Raw genomic sequence first — 15,299 nt, 5'->3', positions numbered from 1 at the left:
ATCGATAGTTATTTATGTTGCCACCAGAGGGGGCAAAATGACATCCCTAAGATAGAAACCTTGGTTCAGTCAGTGAATTTACCCACAGAATTTCAGTGTGATTCACATATATTCCCATCACATCTATTTGGCAATATATTGTTGGGGTAAGCAGAATTTTTTTTGTCCTTGAGATAATTTTTTTTCTCTGAGTACATTTACCTCAGCATGCTGATCCTTGCAGCCATTATGTATGTTTTAATATAGGCTTTTTCATATACCCAAAAGTCAGTTTAGGAGTGGAGCTCTTCATATTCTGTGAACATGCGGCAAGGCAGTGGAAAGTGGCAGTGCAAAGTTCACTATCGATTTTTGTTCATTGTGTCACACACAATTGCCATCCAGCAATTAAAAGAAATAAACAGGGCATAAAATAGTCAGGTTCACTCAGGGCCATTTTCAGCCATTTTAAAAAACCTTTGGGACATGTAAATACAGTACATTTTACTCCAGGGATGCTGTGCCAAGAGGTAACTGCTGTTTTGCCTCCAGGTAGTTGCAAGCATTTCTCTAAGCAGTGACATAAGGAGATTCACTGGGGAACAAGTGAGGATTTGCAGGGGTAACTGCAGCCTCTCCTTCAGGGTAACTGAAAAACATGGCAATTACCCTGAGGTAAATTCCACCCAAAAGAAATCTGTACACAAACATAATGATATTCCCAGTGTACTGATCTCTCTTGTTATGGTGTATTCCTATATTTAAGTTCTATTTCCTCTCAAATGTTGAAGTCTTGCTCTCTCCTGCACTGGTAATCTACTCAATAATTTTGTTCTTCTCCTTTGGTATCCTCCTTCTCTACTCTTTGAGATCCAGTTTTGTGTAGTGGTTAAGAGCGCGGGACTCTAATCTGGAGAGCCGAGTTTGATTCCCCTCTCCTCCACTTGAAGACAGCAGGGTGACCTTGCGCTAGTCACGGCTCTCTGGAGCTCTCTCAGCCCCACCCCCCTCACAGGGTGTTTTGTTGTGGGGATAATATAACATACTTTGTAAACTGCTCTGAGTGGGCATTAAGTTGTCCTGAAGGGTTGTATATAAATTGAATGTTGTTGTTGTTGTCATTGTCCTTCACTTTTACCTGTGCCCTTTTCATCTCCATCCTCTCCCCACCCCCCCACCCCCAATTACACTACATAAGGCAGAAAGAAGCCTTAGAAAAACCATCATGAATATATGGAATGACTAGCTTGATACTCATGCTTCGCTGTGGTATTTAACTACTTTAAATCCAGTTACTGCCTTTCTTCAACTGTCTGCAGTTTCCTTGACCTGATTTTTACCTCAGAACACAGAGTTCCACAACTGACCAGTCAGAGAGAGGGGGGCACAAGCAGGCAGGAGCCTGCCAGCCACACAGGAAAGCCAGGCCCCACAGGGAGATTGGCAACTCTAGTGAACTTTTAGGGAAAGACTGGGAGGTGCCTTTTACCTCAGGTCACATTCAGTAACTCCCAATAGCAACTGCAGACTGTTTAGAATGACCTTGAAAGCCTGGCCCAATCAGGGAAGAGTGGCCAAGCTGGCACTGGGCGGGGGTGCAAGCAGACAGCAGTCTGCCAGCCACACAGGGAAGCTTTGTCCCTTTGGAAAAACACGTTTGACCCCCCCTTTTACCCCCTTAGGGGATGAATGTCTCAAAATCTCTTCTTAGTGAGCATTTACATCATGAAAGGAATGTTCTCTCCAAATTTCATGTTTCTAGGTCCAGGGGTTTGGGCTGGGCATTGATGAGTCAGTCAGGACACTTGTCTTTATATATATAAATGTGATACAGGACAAAAGATTCAATAGGAGTAAATAAATGAGCCCACTGAATGAATGAGTGACAAATGATCCCATTTACTGCTCATGGAGAAAAAGATATGTTTCTTAGACATTCTTAATCAACTTATTCTTACTTAAATCCAGGGCATCTTGGCTTTGTTGCTACTCAATTTGAGATAAAGACTTGGAATAGGAGAAACTCAAGGATAGGGGTCTTAGAGTCTGGGCATCCAATGATCCAAATCCACATATATGAAGTGGCTGCCCTTAATGCCGCCTGTGTGACATTACACAGCTGGTAGCCAGCTCATGCATTTTTCATTGCTCTTGCCTGCATTAATTTGTGGGTTATTCTTTAGCTGGTAGCTTGTCAGAGTATGTTTTCACACACAACGGCTTTGGGAAACTGATTATGGTAATAATCCCATTTTTTTTCCAGCCGAAATTGCAAAACACTTTCAAAAAAGCAAACAGAAGGCACATAGCTTTTGTGGAGGCTGCCACATTTGGAGTCTCCTTCTTGCCCTGCCTTCTAACAAAACAACATCCCAATATGATAACCGTCGTGTGTGGATGCAGCACAGAAGCATGATAGTATTGTTCTTAAATAAACTGTCACGTCGTTGATGCAAGTGGGTGGGCACAGAACTATTGTTGAGGGATGGCAATTAATAATAACCCACGAATGTTCTCAGGGTTTTCCCCCCCTTTTTTGTCTCTCAGGTATCGTCCGTGCCTCCAGTGTATTTCCTATACTAAGTACAATATTACTGTTACTGGGAGGGCTCTGTATTGGAGCTGGGAGGATTTATAGCAGCAAAAACAACATTATCCTCAGTGCTGGAATTCTATTTGTTGCAGCAGGTATGTTGTTTCTAATATGATCTCTAATTTGATTTTGTATAATTTTCATCTTTAATTTTTAACTTTTACTGGAGGTGATGATGACCGAAAAATCATATCCGCAAATGTGTTTATTCTATTTTAACATATCCCTCCTTCACAGCAGCATGCATAGCACCCCACCACTAGCCTTGCTGGGTTCCTGCAGATGGCAGACTATCTCTCAGCAACTCTAGCCTCTGCTTGCTGAGCGCTGGCAATCAGCAGGAGGAAGCAGGCCACCCAGAGATTGCCCACCATCAGCAGGGACCAGGAGGCAGGCAGGAGAAATGGTTGTGAATGCACAAATGTCCCCAGCTGATGACATCCCAGTGCAATCTAGAAGCAATACCACTACACCAGGCCAATTCTTTAGGAATCAGCCACAAATATAATGAAATTGCTATCTTTGGGGCCGATTCCTAAAGAATCCGCCCCGGTGGGATGCCATCACTTCCGGGTCACACCGCAAGTGACTTCATTGGCAGGTGGTGCAGAGAGCACATGTGCTTTGTGTGCATGCAAGTTAGGGAACCTGCAGCACCCCCTCCCATCATTTGCAAACCGACCCACTCCTCACTATATCCTCATAACAAACCTGTAAAGTGGGCTAGGCTGAACAATAATGATGGGACCAAGATCGTGACACTGACTTGGAATTTGCATAACGTTACTAGTGATGTAGTCTAGATTAGACATGGGCAAGAACAGAAAAAAATGAACATGGTGTTCATTGTTCGTTGCCATCCACGAACAACGAACACTGACGAACATGATCCTGTCATGAACATGTTCATTGTTTGTTGTTCGCGGGAGCCAGCAGGCTCTCCTCCAGCCATCAAGATCCCTACTGCACCACTCCCAGAAACCCTACATGAGCAGGCAGCAGGAAAGGTACCAATAATAAATAATAGCTTGGCCCCAGAGCCTGGCAGCAGCCCTGGAACCTGAAGGGGTAGATCCCTATCCCACAACACAAAGAAAATTCAAGCTCCAATGCACTCACCCTGTCTCTCTAACAGCAGATGTCTCTCCCTGAAAGCCAGAGCTGGGAGCCCCCCTAGCCTCTGGTCTTTTCCTCTTGTAACAAATTTGGAGGTCCAGTCCACACTTGGAAGGAAGACTTGCCTATCAAGCTAAACTGGTCTTAGAGTGGGGTTTCCAGGGCAACAGCACAAGTTCAGACAATCCCTGCCTGAATTGCCATGGGAATTGATTGCAGGTGCCAGACTGTCTAGCTTGACGAACAGCAATGAACGAGGCTTGCAACGACCACCTGTTTGTTCAGAATGGGGCCTCACGAAAAGCTTGTTCGCAAACAGCAGATTGGGCTGTTCGTGGCTTTTTTTAGTTCATATTGCTGTTTGTGCCCATCTCTAGTCTAGATCTCTCACAAACCACTCCGTATCGTCTTGTCTTTAGCAATAACTTTTATCGAGACTTTTAGTTCCTAATTATAACAGCATAGAATGCATTATATCAGCCCCTGTGGAAGCATAAGAGAATGTACTCCTGTCTTGTTTTATATATTGTGACTGCCTCCAGTTTTAAAAGGGCAAAACTCCATCTTGAGAAACAGCCTAGCAAGTATCTAAGTCCTATAGCTGATGTGTATGTGTGTGGCTTTTCTCTGTTTAATCCTGTCTTCCACACACACAATGACATCACTTTTGCTTTGACCTAACCTAACAGGAACTATTTGTGTATTCTCTCTAGCCTGGATTTCCACGTTGGAATTCTGAGTTTAAATATAAATATATTTTGCTATCTGCTGGTCATGTGTTTGCCCAGATCTGGTCCCAGACCCTTCAGAGTAGGATCACCAGCCTCAAGGTGAAGCCTGACATTCTTCCATAATTAATACTGATCTCCAGACTACAGACGTCAGTTCCCCTGTAGGAAGCAGTAGCTTCAGAGACACTCTCTATTTTATACCATGAAGTCTAGGAGAAATGGAAGACTTACAATGACATAACATCCCCTCTGAACACCCTACCCACCCCAGCTCTGCTCTCTCCAGGCACGACCCTCAAATCTCTAGGAATCTCCCAAGCCAGAGTTGGCAACAATGCTTCATTGGCAAATAAAAACATCTCTGGAACTTTTTGGAGAAGACTGGGAGGTGCATTTGACCTCAGGACACATTCAATTACTTCCAATAGCAACTGCATACTGTTTAGAATGTGAGGGGTCAGGACCAATCAGGCTGCATATGCAAGTGACCTCTGTGTTCCAACTGTCTCTGGGGGGGATGAAGTGTGGAATGTTGTGAGCCCAAATCAGCCTGCATATGCAAACGACCTTGAAACCCTGGCTAAATCAGGGAAGAGTGGCCAAGCTGGCAGTGGGCGGGGGCACAAGCAGGCAGCAGTCTGCCAACCACACGGGGAAGCTGTATCCCTTTGGGAAAACACATTTGACCCCTTTTTACCCCCTTAGGGGGTGAATTTCTTAAAATTCCTTCTTAGCCGGTGTTTACGTCATGAAAGCAATGTTTCCCCAAATTTCATGTTTCTAGGTCCAGGGGTTTGGGCTGGGCGTTGATGCATCAGCCAGGACACTTGTCTTTATATAGATAGATAGATAGATTAGCAATGGTTGCCTAAAACTGGCTTGGTCAGAAGGAAAGGCCTCAGGCTTTCTCTCCATAGTCTGTGTTTATTTTGAGACATCTAGAGCACCAGTAAGTCTCTGGTGGTGGTGGCTCTTTAGAAATATACTATGTAAAAGATTAAACTACCAAATGGGCGGACTGAAAGTTTTACTCCCCTGCAAATGAACCTGAAGGAATAAAGACTGTGAAAAGTAGCCAGAAAAATCATGGCAGTCTCCTCAAGAGCTTCATTGCTGAGGATTTGCATTTAGGTCCCACACTCCATCTAATATTTCACACTTGGGAGAACCAAGTTTACTGCTGTCGTGAATAAAGAATATCAGTACTGTTGTGCTACGTAAAGCTGAGCTTTAATATCAATATGCTTTGCTGTGCTGCGATTTCTTACACCATTTACCTGAAGCTACAAAATGATCTGAAAAACCTGGGCTATGCTGTTGCTTCCACAAGGTGCTGAAGGTTTAATCTCTAAGTCGTTAAACTTGCTTGAGTATCTGATACACTTTGGAATAGCCTGAACGGTTTGTAAAAATCCTTCAGTGCTTCATCATACGCACGGTGCTGTGCAACTCACGTAAGTGCTGAAATTCTGGCTCTAGTTTCTTGTAGCAGTTCACTGCTTTGGTGCTGAGCCACTTCCGTCACAACTTTGTTGATTGTTTCTCTAGCCTTATAATGGTATTGAATCAGCACTATTAACTGAAAATAGAATGGCAGAAATGTGCTTGGAAAGCGGTATATGAACACCTCCACATCATATTGCAGTTGTACTACTGTGACAATTTCACCTGTGGAGTCACTTGGGTGTGTAGAAGCTCCAGGAGGCTTGGTTTACATCAGGCTTACTTCTCCAGATACACATATTACAAGAACATTTTCTGTGGAATCCTAAGCAGAGTTACTCCAGTTTAAGCCCATTGATTTCGATGGTTGATTGTATCCCATTGATTACAATGGATTTAGATTGGAGTAACTCTAATTTAGACTGGAGTAACTCAGTATTCCATTGGACACTCCTCTGACACTTTCCAGTGCTTACTTCAAAATGCTCAATATGTATTACCATCACAACACAGTTATCAAACCGAGAGAGGCCCCTCATGCTTCATAACCAGGGGTTTTTTTCTAGAAAAAGAGGTCGTGGAACTCCATGGTAACATGTGCGTGCGTGAAGCGTGCGTTGCGCTTCCAGAAATGCGTGATGACATCACTTCCAGAAGTGACATCGCTCCCGGAAGTGACGCCGCTTCCCGGAAGTGATGCTACTTCCCAGAACCCAGCACAATGCATTACGACAAGATAAATGTTAGTAAGCTTGGGAAATTACACTATTATGAGAAAGGTTTTTTTCTTTTCTATTACCTCTACAAAAAGTGAAATCTTCTGTTCCCTTTCCCAAATGTTTCATTTCTTTGGAATCATATTTTAAAATATGCAAGAAGGAGAGGGCCTCTAAAAATCCAAAACCCATCTCACAAATCTAAATTCTAACTGATTCCTTCTGCCAGCATAGAAAAAAAATTTCCAAAATTCTTTCTCGAAATTCCACAGTCTGAAATTCCTAACCTAATGCATATTGAATTTTCAAATTTTCAGGGAGAGTTTTGCTTTACTGGAGCAATTCAAAATAAGATACTCAACTTTAGCTGCATTAGATTTATACTTAGTTTAAAATGTCTTTTTTTTTGTTGCCTGCCAACTCTGCCTTACCAATGGCTAAGCTGTTGTGACATTGTGAAATGCTCATAAATATTCCAATGTCCCAGGCAAACAATATTCATAAAAACTTCCTTAACAACCATATGTTCACTGCAATTTCAGTAATGTTAATCAGCTGAGGGTGGGGAGAACCATTTGAGTTACAGCTATTAAGACATAAGAACATCTATATGTTGATGAATATATTGTTGAAAGCCTTCTGTGACTTGGACACAGCTATCCATTCCTAGCATAAAACTGGAATAACCATAACTGATATTTTAACTAATACAAATAACCATAACATATATTTAACTAACACAGAACCAATCTGCATTCAAAAGCTGTGGGAACCATAATGTCAACTTCAGTCAACAAAAGAATGAAAGCAACATACACACATACACATATGCACAGCCCCACCCACCCCCATGAAAAAAGCAGAATGAACTCAAAGCAACACACACACACATACACAGCTCCCACCCCCCATTGAAAAGAAAGCAGAATGAACTCAAAGCAGCATATATAAACACACATACACAGTACCACTCAAAGCAGCTTAACCTCCTCAGCAGAGCCCGCACTGGGCCCCAGCTTGCTCTCTCTCTCGCTCTCTCTCTTACTCACAGAGGAATGAAAAGAAAGCAAAATGAACTCAAAGCAGCTTAGTCTCCTCTGCAGAGCCCACATTGGGCCCCAGCTTGCGCTCTCTCTCTCTTACTCAGAGAGAGAGAGAGAGAGAGAGAGAGAGAGGAATGAAATGAAAGCAGAATGAACTCAAAGCAGCTTAACCTCCACTGCAGAGCCTGTGGGGCGAAAGGAGGAAGGAAACACGTGGGCAGATTCCAGAGCTGCCGGAACACCATTCTGGAGCATTCCCTCTCAAAAAAAAAGCCCTGTTCATTCAGAGTAGGCTGTGAAGAGGGAAATAATTGGTTGGACATCTCTCTGTAGTGTTCGATAGAACATTATATATCATTATATATAGAACACTGTTGTTGCCTTAGTGATCTAAGGAAATGAGCAATTATTGGGGAGAATTCCTCCAAGGACAGAATTAGCTTAGAGAACATCTGGTAAATTTTGCATTTTTAATTAAGATTTTTCCAGAAATGTGTTCTTCCTCTTAATAATTACAGCTTCCAAAATGGAAGCTTGCATTTACTGAAAGTGACTGTGTTAAAGATCCTGATGGCATTCTCCTGATTTTGAAAGCACAGAAGTGTGTGGACCTGCTATCGTAACTCATTGTAATGAAAAACCTAGTCTAAACACATGCAGAAGCACTCTCTTCGTTATCACTGTTGCAGAATACCTGACTGACCCACAAATGTCATTCCACTTTGGGCTGTCTGAGAGGTCAAGACTTTCAGTGGTCATCCCAGGTCTTCCTTTGGTGGTCCACCACTATCCCAAGCCTACCCAAATCCTGGAGGAGTTCATTGCTTCTCTCTGGGTATCTACTCTGCCACCAGCTGGTTGATTAGAGTATTACCCACTAAGGAGGTCAGCACTCCATCCACATTGCTGTCTGCAGGCTCTGCCTAGCACCTACGTTTCTCGGTTTTGCTCCATCTAGCTTTTGAAGGAATGGCTTCTGACATGTGCATGCTTCTGGAAATCTAGTGAACTGTTGACCAACCACCTGGCTCCCATTTAGTAACATGTTTGAGTGTGGCTTATTTTGGTCACAGAAAACAAACTTCCAGCATTCAAAATGATTTTTAAAATGATTTAAAAGAAAATGTTCACACATAAACTCTGCACAGCAACGGATCAAGCAAGGATACAAAGTAAAGGTTCATACACACAATCCTTTATCCATTAACTGTTGTTGTTTTAGGGTAGGCTTCTTACTATCAAAATTTACATCTTTCTATCAGTCATCGTACATTACCTTGAGTCTTTGCCTGGCCTTTTGTGAGTTCCACATCATAATGGCCGCCCTCAAGATGGAGCTCAGGTATTAGAGCCTTTTACTGCAAGTTGTCCCCAGATGGAGAGACCCAAAATGGATCTCATTCTCTTTGTGTCCAGGGAATTTAACTCTTTTTGCCTACCCCCCTACCCCGTGGATCAGTTCTTCTCTCCCTCTTCTTCCCAGAAAGACAAATAGTCTAGCATGCAGCATCTCCAACTTCACATTCTTGCTAGGAAGTGAGATGGCCCTTTGATGCAAAACTGAGCCCTGCTAAGCCCTGACAGATATTTCAAAATTTCACTAACAAATGCCACTGGCTTTCCAGCAATTGAAACTTAATAGATAACAGAAAGCCCAAAGCCAACCACTAAGTAATAAGTTCTTTTTCTATCATCATAAATACCTTACATCATAAATGCAGCCTCAGGGGCATGCTTCTTCAAAATTACTTCTGAGGTTCTCTGTCAAAGAGCAGCATAATGCTAGTATTTCACTGCTTGGGAAACTTACAAAAGTGCAAAGGAAGCTACGGCAAATTAAAATTAAATTCAGCAACACTGCAGCTGCGTTTAGATATCATAACAAACTGGCATTAAGGCAAGATGAAGAAGAACTTGACTTATTGCCAGTCATGCACAGGTGCTTTGCTCTGCACTTTTCCCTTCTTGCACAGGGCACAGTGAAGGAGTCCTGGTTAGAAACTAACTTCCAGCACCCACGGCATACCAGTGCATGTGTACGACTTCAGCAGAGTTATTTTATCTGAGATTCTGAGACTCAATTAAACCGCAAGTCAGAATCCCAGTTTCTGGGGCAAAACTAACTGATTAACGTTACCAGAGTTACAGTGAAATCGTAAGCAGAGTTACTCCAGACTAAGCCCATTGATTTACTCTATGCCCACTGAAATCAATAGGCTTAGACTGGAGTAACTCTGTTTAGGATTGCACTGCTAGTTTCTAACCAAGATTCTTTCATCATACTCCATGGAAGAAGGGAAGGAGAGGATCAAGGAGCAAGGTCAGCTACAAACTGGATTTATATACATCCTGGCTTAATGTCAGGCTAGTGTTTATTTGATACGTTTATATATATATATATATTGCACTCTCAGGAGCATGTTCAAGACAGTTTCCAGAGCAAATCAAGAACAATATGCCATGCTATGAAAAAGCAGAATGTAAAATGTTAAACTAAACCCAAGTTAAAAGCTAAATTTGGTTGGTTGGTTGGTTGGTTGGTTGGTTGGTTGGTTGGTTGGTTGGTTGGTTGGTTGGTTGGTTGGTTGGTTGGTTGGTTGGTTGAGTGAGTGAGTGAGTGAGTGAGTGTTACCTTTTTCACTGGCACTCAAGGTGGATTGCACGGTGTGAGTCAGTACCGTCAGTTTCAAAGACATTTAATAATGTAATAGGGTATATAAATGCAAATTTGCAAGGTTTAAAACCAGCAGAAATCCAATATCGAGCTGAAGAAATGCTAAAAGAACATAAGCAATTCTAAGCCTGATGTATTAAACAACACAGAAACAAGCATCCTACTTAAGAGCAACAGACAGTACATAGAAATGCAGTCTATAGTCCTTATCCTTTTAATAATGGGTCTCTTAGAGACCACTCCCTTACAGTACAGTCCTACTATCTAGATTTTTAAAAACCTGTATCAGAACATTAAAATAAAAAATTTCAAACACCAAACGACAGCAGCTAGAAAACTATAAAAAGCTAAATAAAACTAGAAACTTCAGCGTATCAATAAAGACAATCCTAGATTGGATCCTAGGGAGCATGTCATCCAGAAATGGTGGCAGCATTGTTTACAATGTATGGATGTGGCCCTCCCCACAAGAATTTTAAATCTCCATCTACACAAAGTTGTGTGATCAACACTTTAGCTTCTGATCTGTGGTTTATACATGGAATTTCCTCACAAGAAAGCATACATACTAATTTCACTGGGGATATGGAGCTTGGTCTGGCATTAAAAATTATGAGGATCTCTTGCATGTGTGAAGGTTCTCTGCTTTCTCTCGGATGCACACATGCAAAGAGTAACTGGACCGGGACAGAAAGGAACAGGAAGATTTCTATAGTGTTATTGTTATCATGTTTATTGTTATTGTTAACATGTATAAAAGATCCCTGGTTCAAAACCAGGCAGAAACTTGCCTTTTAGAGAGCCAGCATGTTGTCGCGGTTAGAGTAGGATCCGGAAGAACCAGGTTTGATTCCTCACTGTGCCATGGAGTGACCTTTGGCCAGACACACTCTCACCCAAACCTACCTCACAGAATTGTTGTGAGGATAAAACAGAAGAGAGAAGAATGATGTAAGCTGCCTTGGGTGCTCCTTGGGGAGAAAAGTGAGATATAAATGAAATTAATAAATAATAAAATGTCTATACGTTACTGTTAAATAATAACCGTGGCCCACTCACCGTATCTTGTCTCCCTCCTTCAAACATAAGAACCTAAAGTACTTCTTTGCTTCCCTTTTCATCAAAGATACCGGAGAAGCTCAAAAGACAGGACCAATAACAGTGCATCATTTCTGTAATATAAAATGGATTTAGCATTATTATTCAGTAAGTAAATCTCAAACAGTACTAAGCAGAGTTACACTCCATGGAAATCAATGAGTTTAGAAATGTATAACTCTGCCGATGTACTGAGATTTGAATGTGGGTCTCATAGCATTACGCACATTGCTTTAACAAGCAGATTGTATATAGTCTGCACGAGAGCCTGGAAAATAAAACAAGCCCAACTAATATTTATTTATTTCATTTATATCTCTCCTTTTCCCTCACTGGATGCCCAAAGCCAGTATGTTGAAGTGGTTCGTTTCAGACTAGGATCTGGGAGACCCGGGTTCAAATCCCTGCTCTGCTCTGCAAACTTACTGGGTGACCTTGAGCCAGTCATACGCTTTCAGCCTAACCTACCTCACTGAATTGTTGTGAAGGAGAGGTTGTGAAGTGAATAATAAATAACTACATCGTTCTCCTGTCTTTCATGTTATCCTCACAACCACCCTGTGAGGTAGGTTAGGCTGAGAGTATGTGACTGGTCTAGAGATGGGCATGAACCGGAATAAACCCGAACCGTGTTGTTTATGGTTCGTCAAATTTCACGAACCACGAACTTTCACAAACTTGCCCCCGGTTCCTGAATCAGTTCGTTTGGATCATGAAAACGTCACATCCAGGTCAGAAAATCATCACTTCTGTGTCAGCAGAAGGTTTGCAGGAAGTCCATCCCCTGTTGCCTAGGACACTGATTGATCGGCACCAGGCTGTCTGCAGTGATGAACCAAAAAACGAACCAAATGAACAAGCCTAAAGTTCGTGGCGGTTTGTCAGAAATGGGATCTGATGAACTGCTGGTTCATGAACCACAAACCGGCCTGGGTAGTCACGAATTTTGGTTTGTATTTTGGGGGTCTTGCCAATCTCTAGACTGGTCCAAGGGTTAGGGTTAGCTGCACAGCAAACTTAGATGACAGAGGGAGGATTAAAATGTCAGTCTCCAAGTCTGACACTGTAACAATGACTCTACACTGGCTCGTGTTCGTATTCAGCCTAAATAACAAGAAGTATCTTATCCTAGGAATATGTTAGTGGAGTTTTTGAGGCATAGGGCTTCTTACAAATATATTGTGGGTGTACAAGCTTCACCTCCCAATTGCTGGCAGCTTGAGAAATCTCCCTGGATAATTACGTAATGCTCCCCAATACACACATAAAAAGAGGATATTGTTCCTTGTCACCCCAGCAAGGTGACATCTGGGCCTGGCATCCCCTCTGTGATTTCCTATGACATACTTTCCAAACAGAGCAGATGGCTCATAGTTTATCAGACAATCTGACTGTATCTGTATCATGGATTTGCCTCTCGTGGTAAGTGGAGTAGATAGGGGCGCCTTTCTGCACTGTATTTTATAATGCAGCAAGACATCACATTGTTAGCAAAGTTCCTGCTGTGCAACCTGCTCGAAGAGCCACATTTCTCCCTTGCTGTCACCATGCCTGTGGAAAGCAAGGATGAATAGGAATATAGCCTTTGCACTATGAGCAGAGAATATTATGAAGCATAATAACTGGAAAAATAAGTGCAAGATATTATAGGCAGTGGAAAAGATATACCTATTTCTTCAGGATGGCATGTCCTAGAGCAATGGTTTTCAAGCTTCCCCTCCTTCACAGAACTCTCCGTGCATCATCTGTTCAGGAATCCCTGCACATTTGATATGGAACCTCTGCAGAAGAACCCAGGACATATTCTAGAACGTATTTCTAAATCACGTTGGCACTGTCCAGGCCTTTGTATTACGCTGTATGAACTGTGCTCTAGAACACTGGTGTTCACCTGGAGGGTTAGGACTCACAACAACTGGGTCATGCCCAGGGCTTTTTTTCAGCTGGAACGCGGTGGAACAGAGTTCCGGAACCTCTTGAAAATGGTCACATGGCCGGTGGCCCCGCCCCCTGATCTTCAGACAGATGGGGAGTTTAGATTGCCCTCCACGCCACTGAGTGGTGCGGAGGGCAATCTAAACTCCCCTCTGTCTGGAGATCAGGGGGCGGGGCCTCCAGCCATGTGACCATTTTCAAGAGGTTCCGGAACTCCGTTCCACTGCATTCCAGCTGAAAAAAAAGCCCTGGGAGCTCCTAAATTGCAGGGACTTACCATGTGCTTAAAAGGTGAAACTTCTAGGTTTTAGTTCTGCATTAGCTCCCTGTGTTGGGAGTGCTCTCAGCTAGGGATCCATCAGTATCTGGATCTAGGTACTTCCTCATTTGAAAGCCAGTTTAAACCAGAATCAATCAATCAATCAAAGGTTTATTACGGTCACAAGACCAACCAGGTAAACCAGAATATGTCATTTGCCTCTATATCACTTTACTATGGTTAAATCATGTGATCCAAGGCTAAGGGATCATATCATGGTGATGATTTCCATGTTAGCATTATTCTCCTAATGAGACTATTTTTCTCCTTCTTTCCAGGATTAAGTAACATTATAGGAATAATTGTCTACATATCCAGCAATGCAGGTGATCCTAGCGATAAACGGGATGAGGACAAAAAGAACCAATACAACTATGGATGGTCTTTCTATTTTGGAGCCTTGTCTTTCATTGTGGCAGAGACGGTCGGAGTTCTGGCTGTGAACATTTATATTGAAAAAAACAAAGAACTGAGGTTTAAGTCCAAGAGGGAGTTCCTTAAGACTTCTTCCTCTTCTCCTTATGCCAGGATGCCCAGCTATAGATACAGGAGGAGGAGGTCCAGATCCAGTTCACGATCTACAGAGCCTTCTCCATCCAGGGATATTTCTCCTGTTGGCATGAAGATGGCAGGTTCTATTCCCATGAATGAGATCTCCATGTACACCTTGTCCAGGGAACCCTTGAAGGTCACAACAGCGGCAAGTTACAATATGGAACAAGATGCTGGTTTTCTTCAAGTCCACAATTTCCTTCAAAAGGAATTCAAAGAAGGACTTCATATCAACATGGTCAACAGGAGAACAACACCTGTTTGAATTGATTGCTTGCTTTCCTGGAACAAGCAAAAAGAAACCAAGCAAAACACAGATCTTTTATACCTGAAAAGGTGAATTTTGCAAAAAAAAAAATGCTTTTGCACACTACAAGATAAAATCAGGTGGTTGCAAACAGAGATACTGAAATTACCTGAAGATACAGAACTGTACATTTCTAGCTGATTTTTATAAGCTCTTTCAGAATTTGTTTAATTAAAATTCTCAGTGTTACAAAAAAAAAATTAAAATCAGCAGCTTCGATCCCAGCACTTTTGTAGTATGTACAGTGTAATTTGTGGAATGGAACATGTTTTAGCTATAGTAGATTTTAGAGAATTTCAGTGTGGGCGTTTTTTCTATGTCACTGTCTCCCGGGACAGATTAATCAAAAATGCAGCCCAGTGTTTCTGTTTCCATTGAGCTGCAACAAGGGAGAATAGATTTTTTTTCCCCAGAAACAACGGCAACATAGAGAAAAAGACAAAGCTGTTTGTAACCAGGATGAACTACAGAACTGTGGAATATCATTTTACTCTGGATTAACCAACCTTTACAGGACATTGATAGGGAGATGAGTAAGAAAAAAATGAATCATAGTTCTATTATTGAGCCTTATGCATACTTGAGGGGGAAATAATCTGATTTTTTAATTAAGGCAATTTATTTTGCAATATAAATGCCTGTGGAGAGCAATCTCAACAGGATTTGCCACAACTGAGTTGTTGAAGTGAACCTTGTACTCCACCAGACTGGAGGACACATTACATTACCAAGTTGTTCAATGCCCTCGCATTTTGTAACAACTTCTTTGATCTGCCCATGCTTGCGGAAACAC

General features: G+C 42.2%; 1 protein-coding gene across 1 annotated transcript in view; it reads left to right on the top strand.

Annotated features, from left to right (window-relative positions):
- The window catches only part of CACNG4 (calcium voltage-gated channel auxiliary subunit gamma 4), a 139,264-nt gene extending 124,800 nt beyond the window's left edge, over positions 1-14,464 (top strand). Inside the window, exons 3-4 of the mRNA XM_054978279.1 lie at positions 2,527-2,667; positions 13,926-14,464. Of these exons, the coding sequence (XP_054834254.1) occupies positions 2,527-2,667; positions 13,926-14,464 (680 nt within the window). The remainder of the gene's footprint in view (positions 1-2,526; positions 2,668-13,925) is intronic.
- The last annotated feature ends 835 nt before the right edge of the window (positions 14,465-15,299 follow it).

Source organism: Eublepharis macularius, chromosome 4, assembly GCF_028583425.1.
Source record: "Eublepharis macularius isolate TG4126 chromosome 4, MPM_Emac_v1.0, whole genome shotgun sequence".
Classification (NCBI taxonomy): domain Eukaryota; kingdom Metazoa; phylum Chordata; class Lepidosauria; order Squamata; family Eublepharidae; genus Eublepharis; species Eublepharis macularius.
Note: the sequence above shows the minus strand (reverse complement) of the source record. Positions and strands in the feature narration are given on the sequence as shown.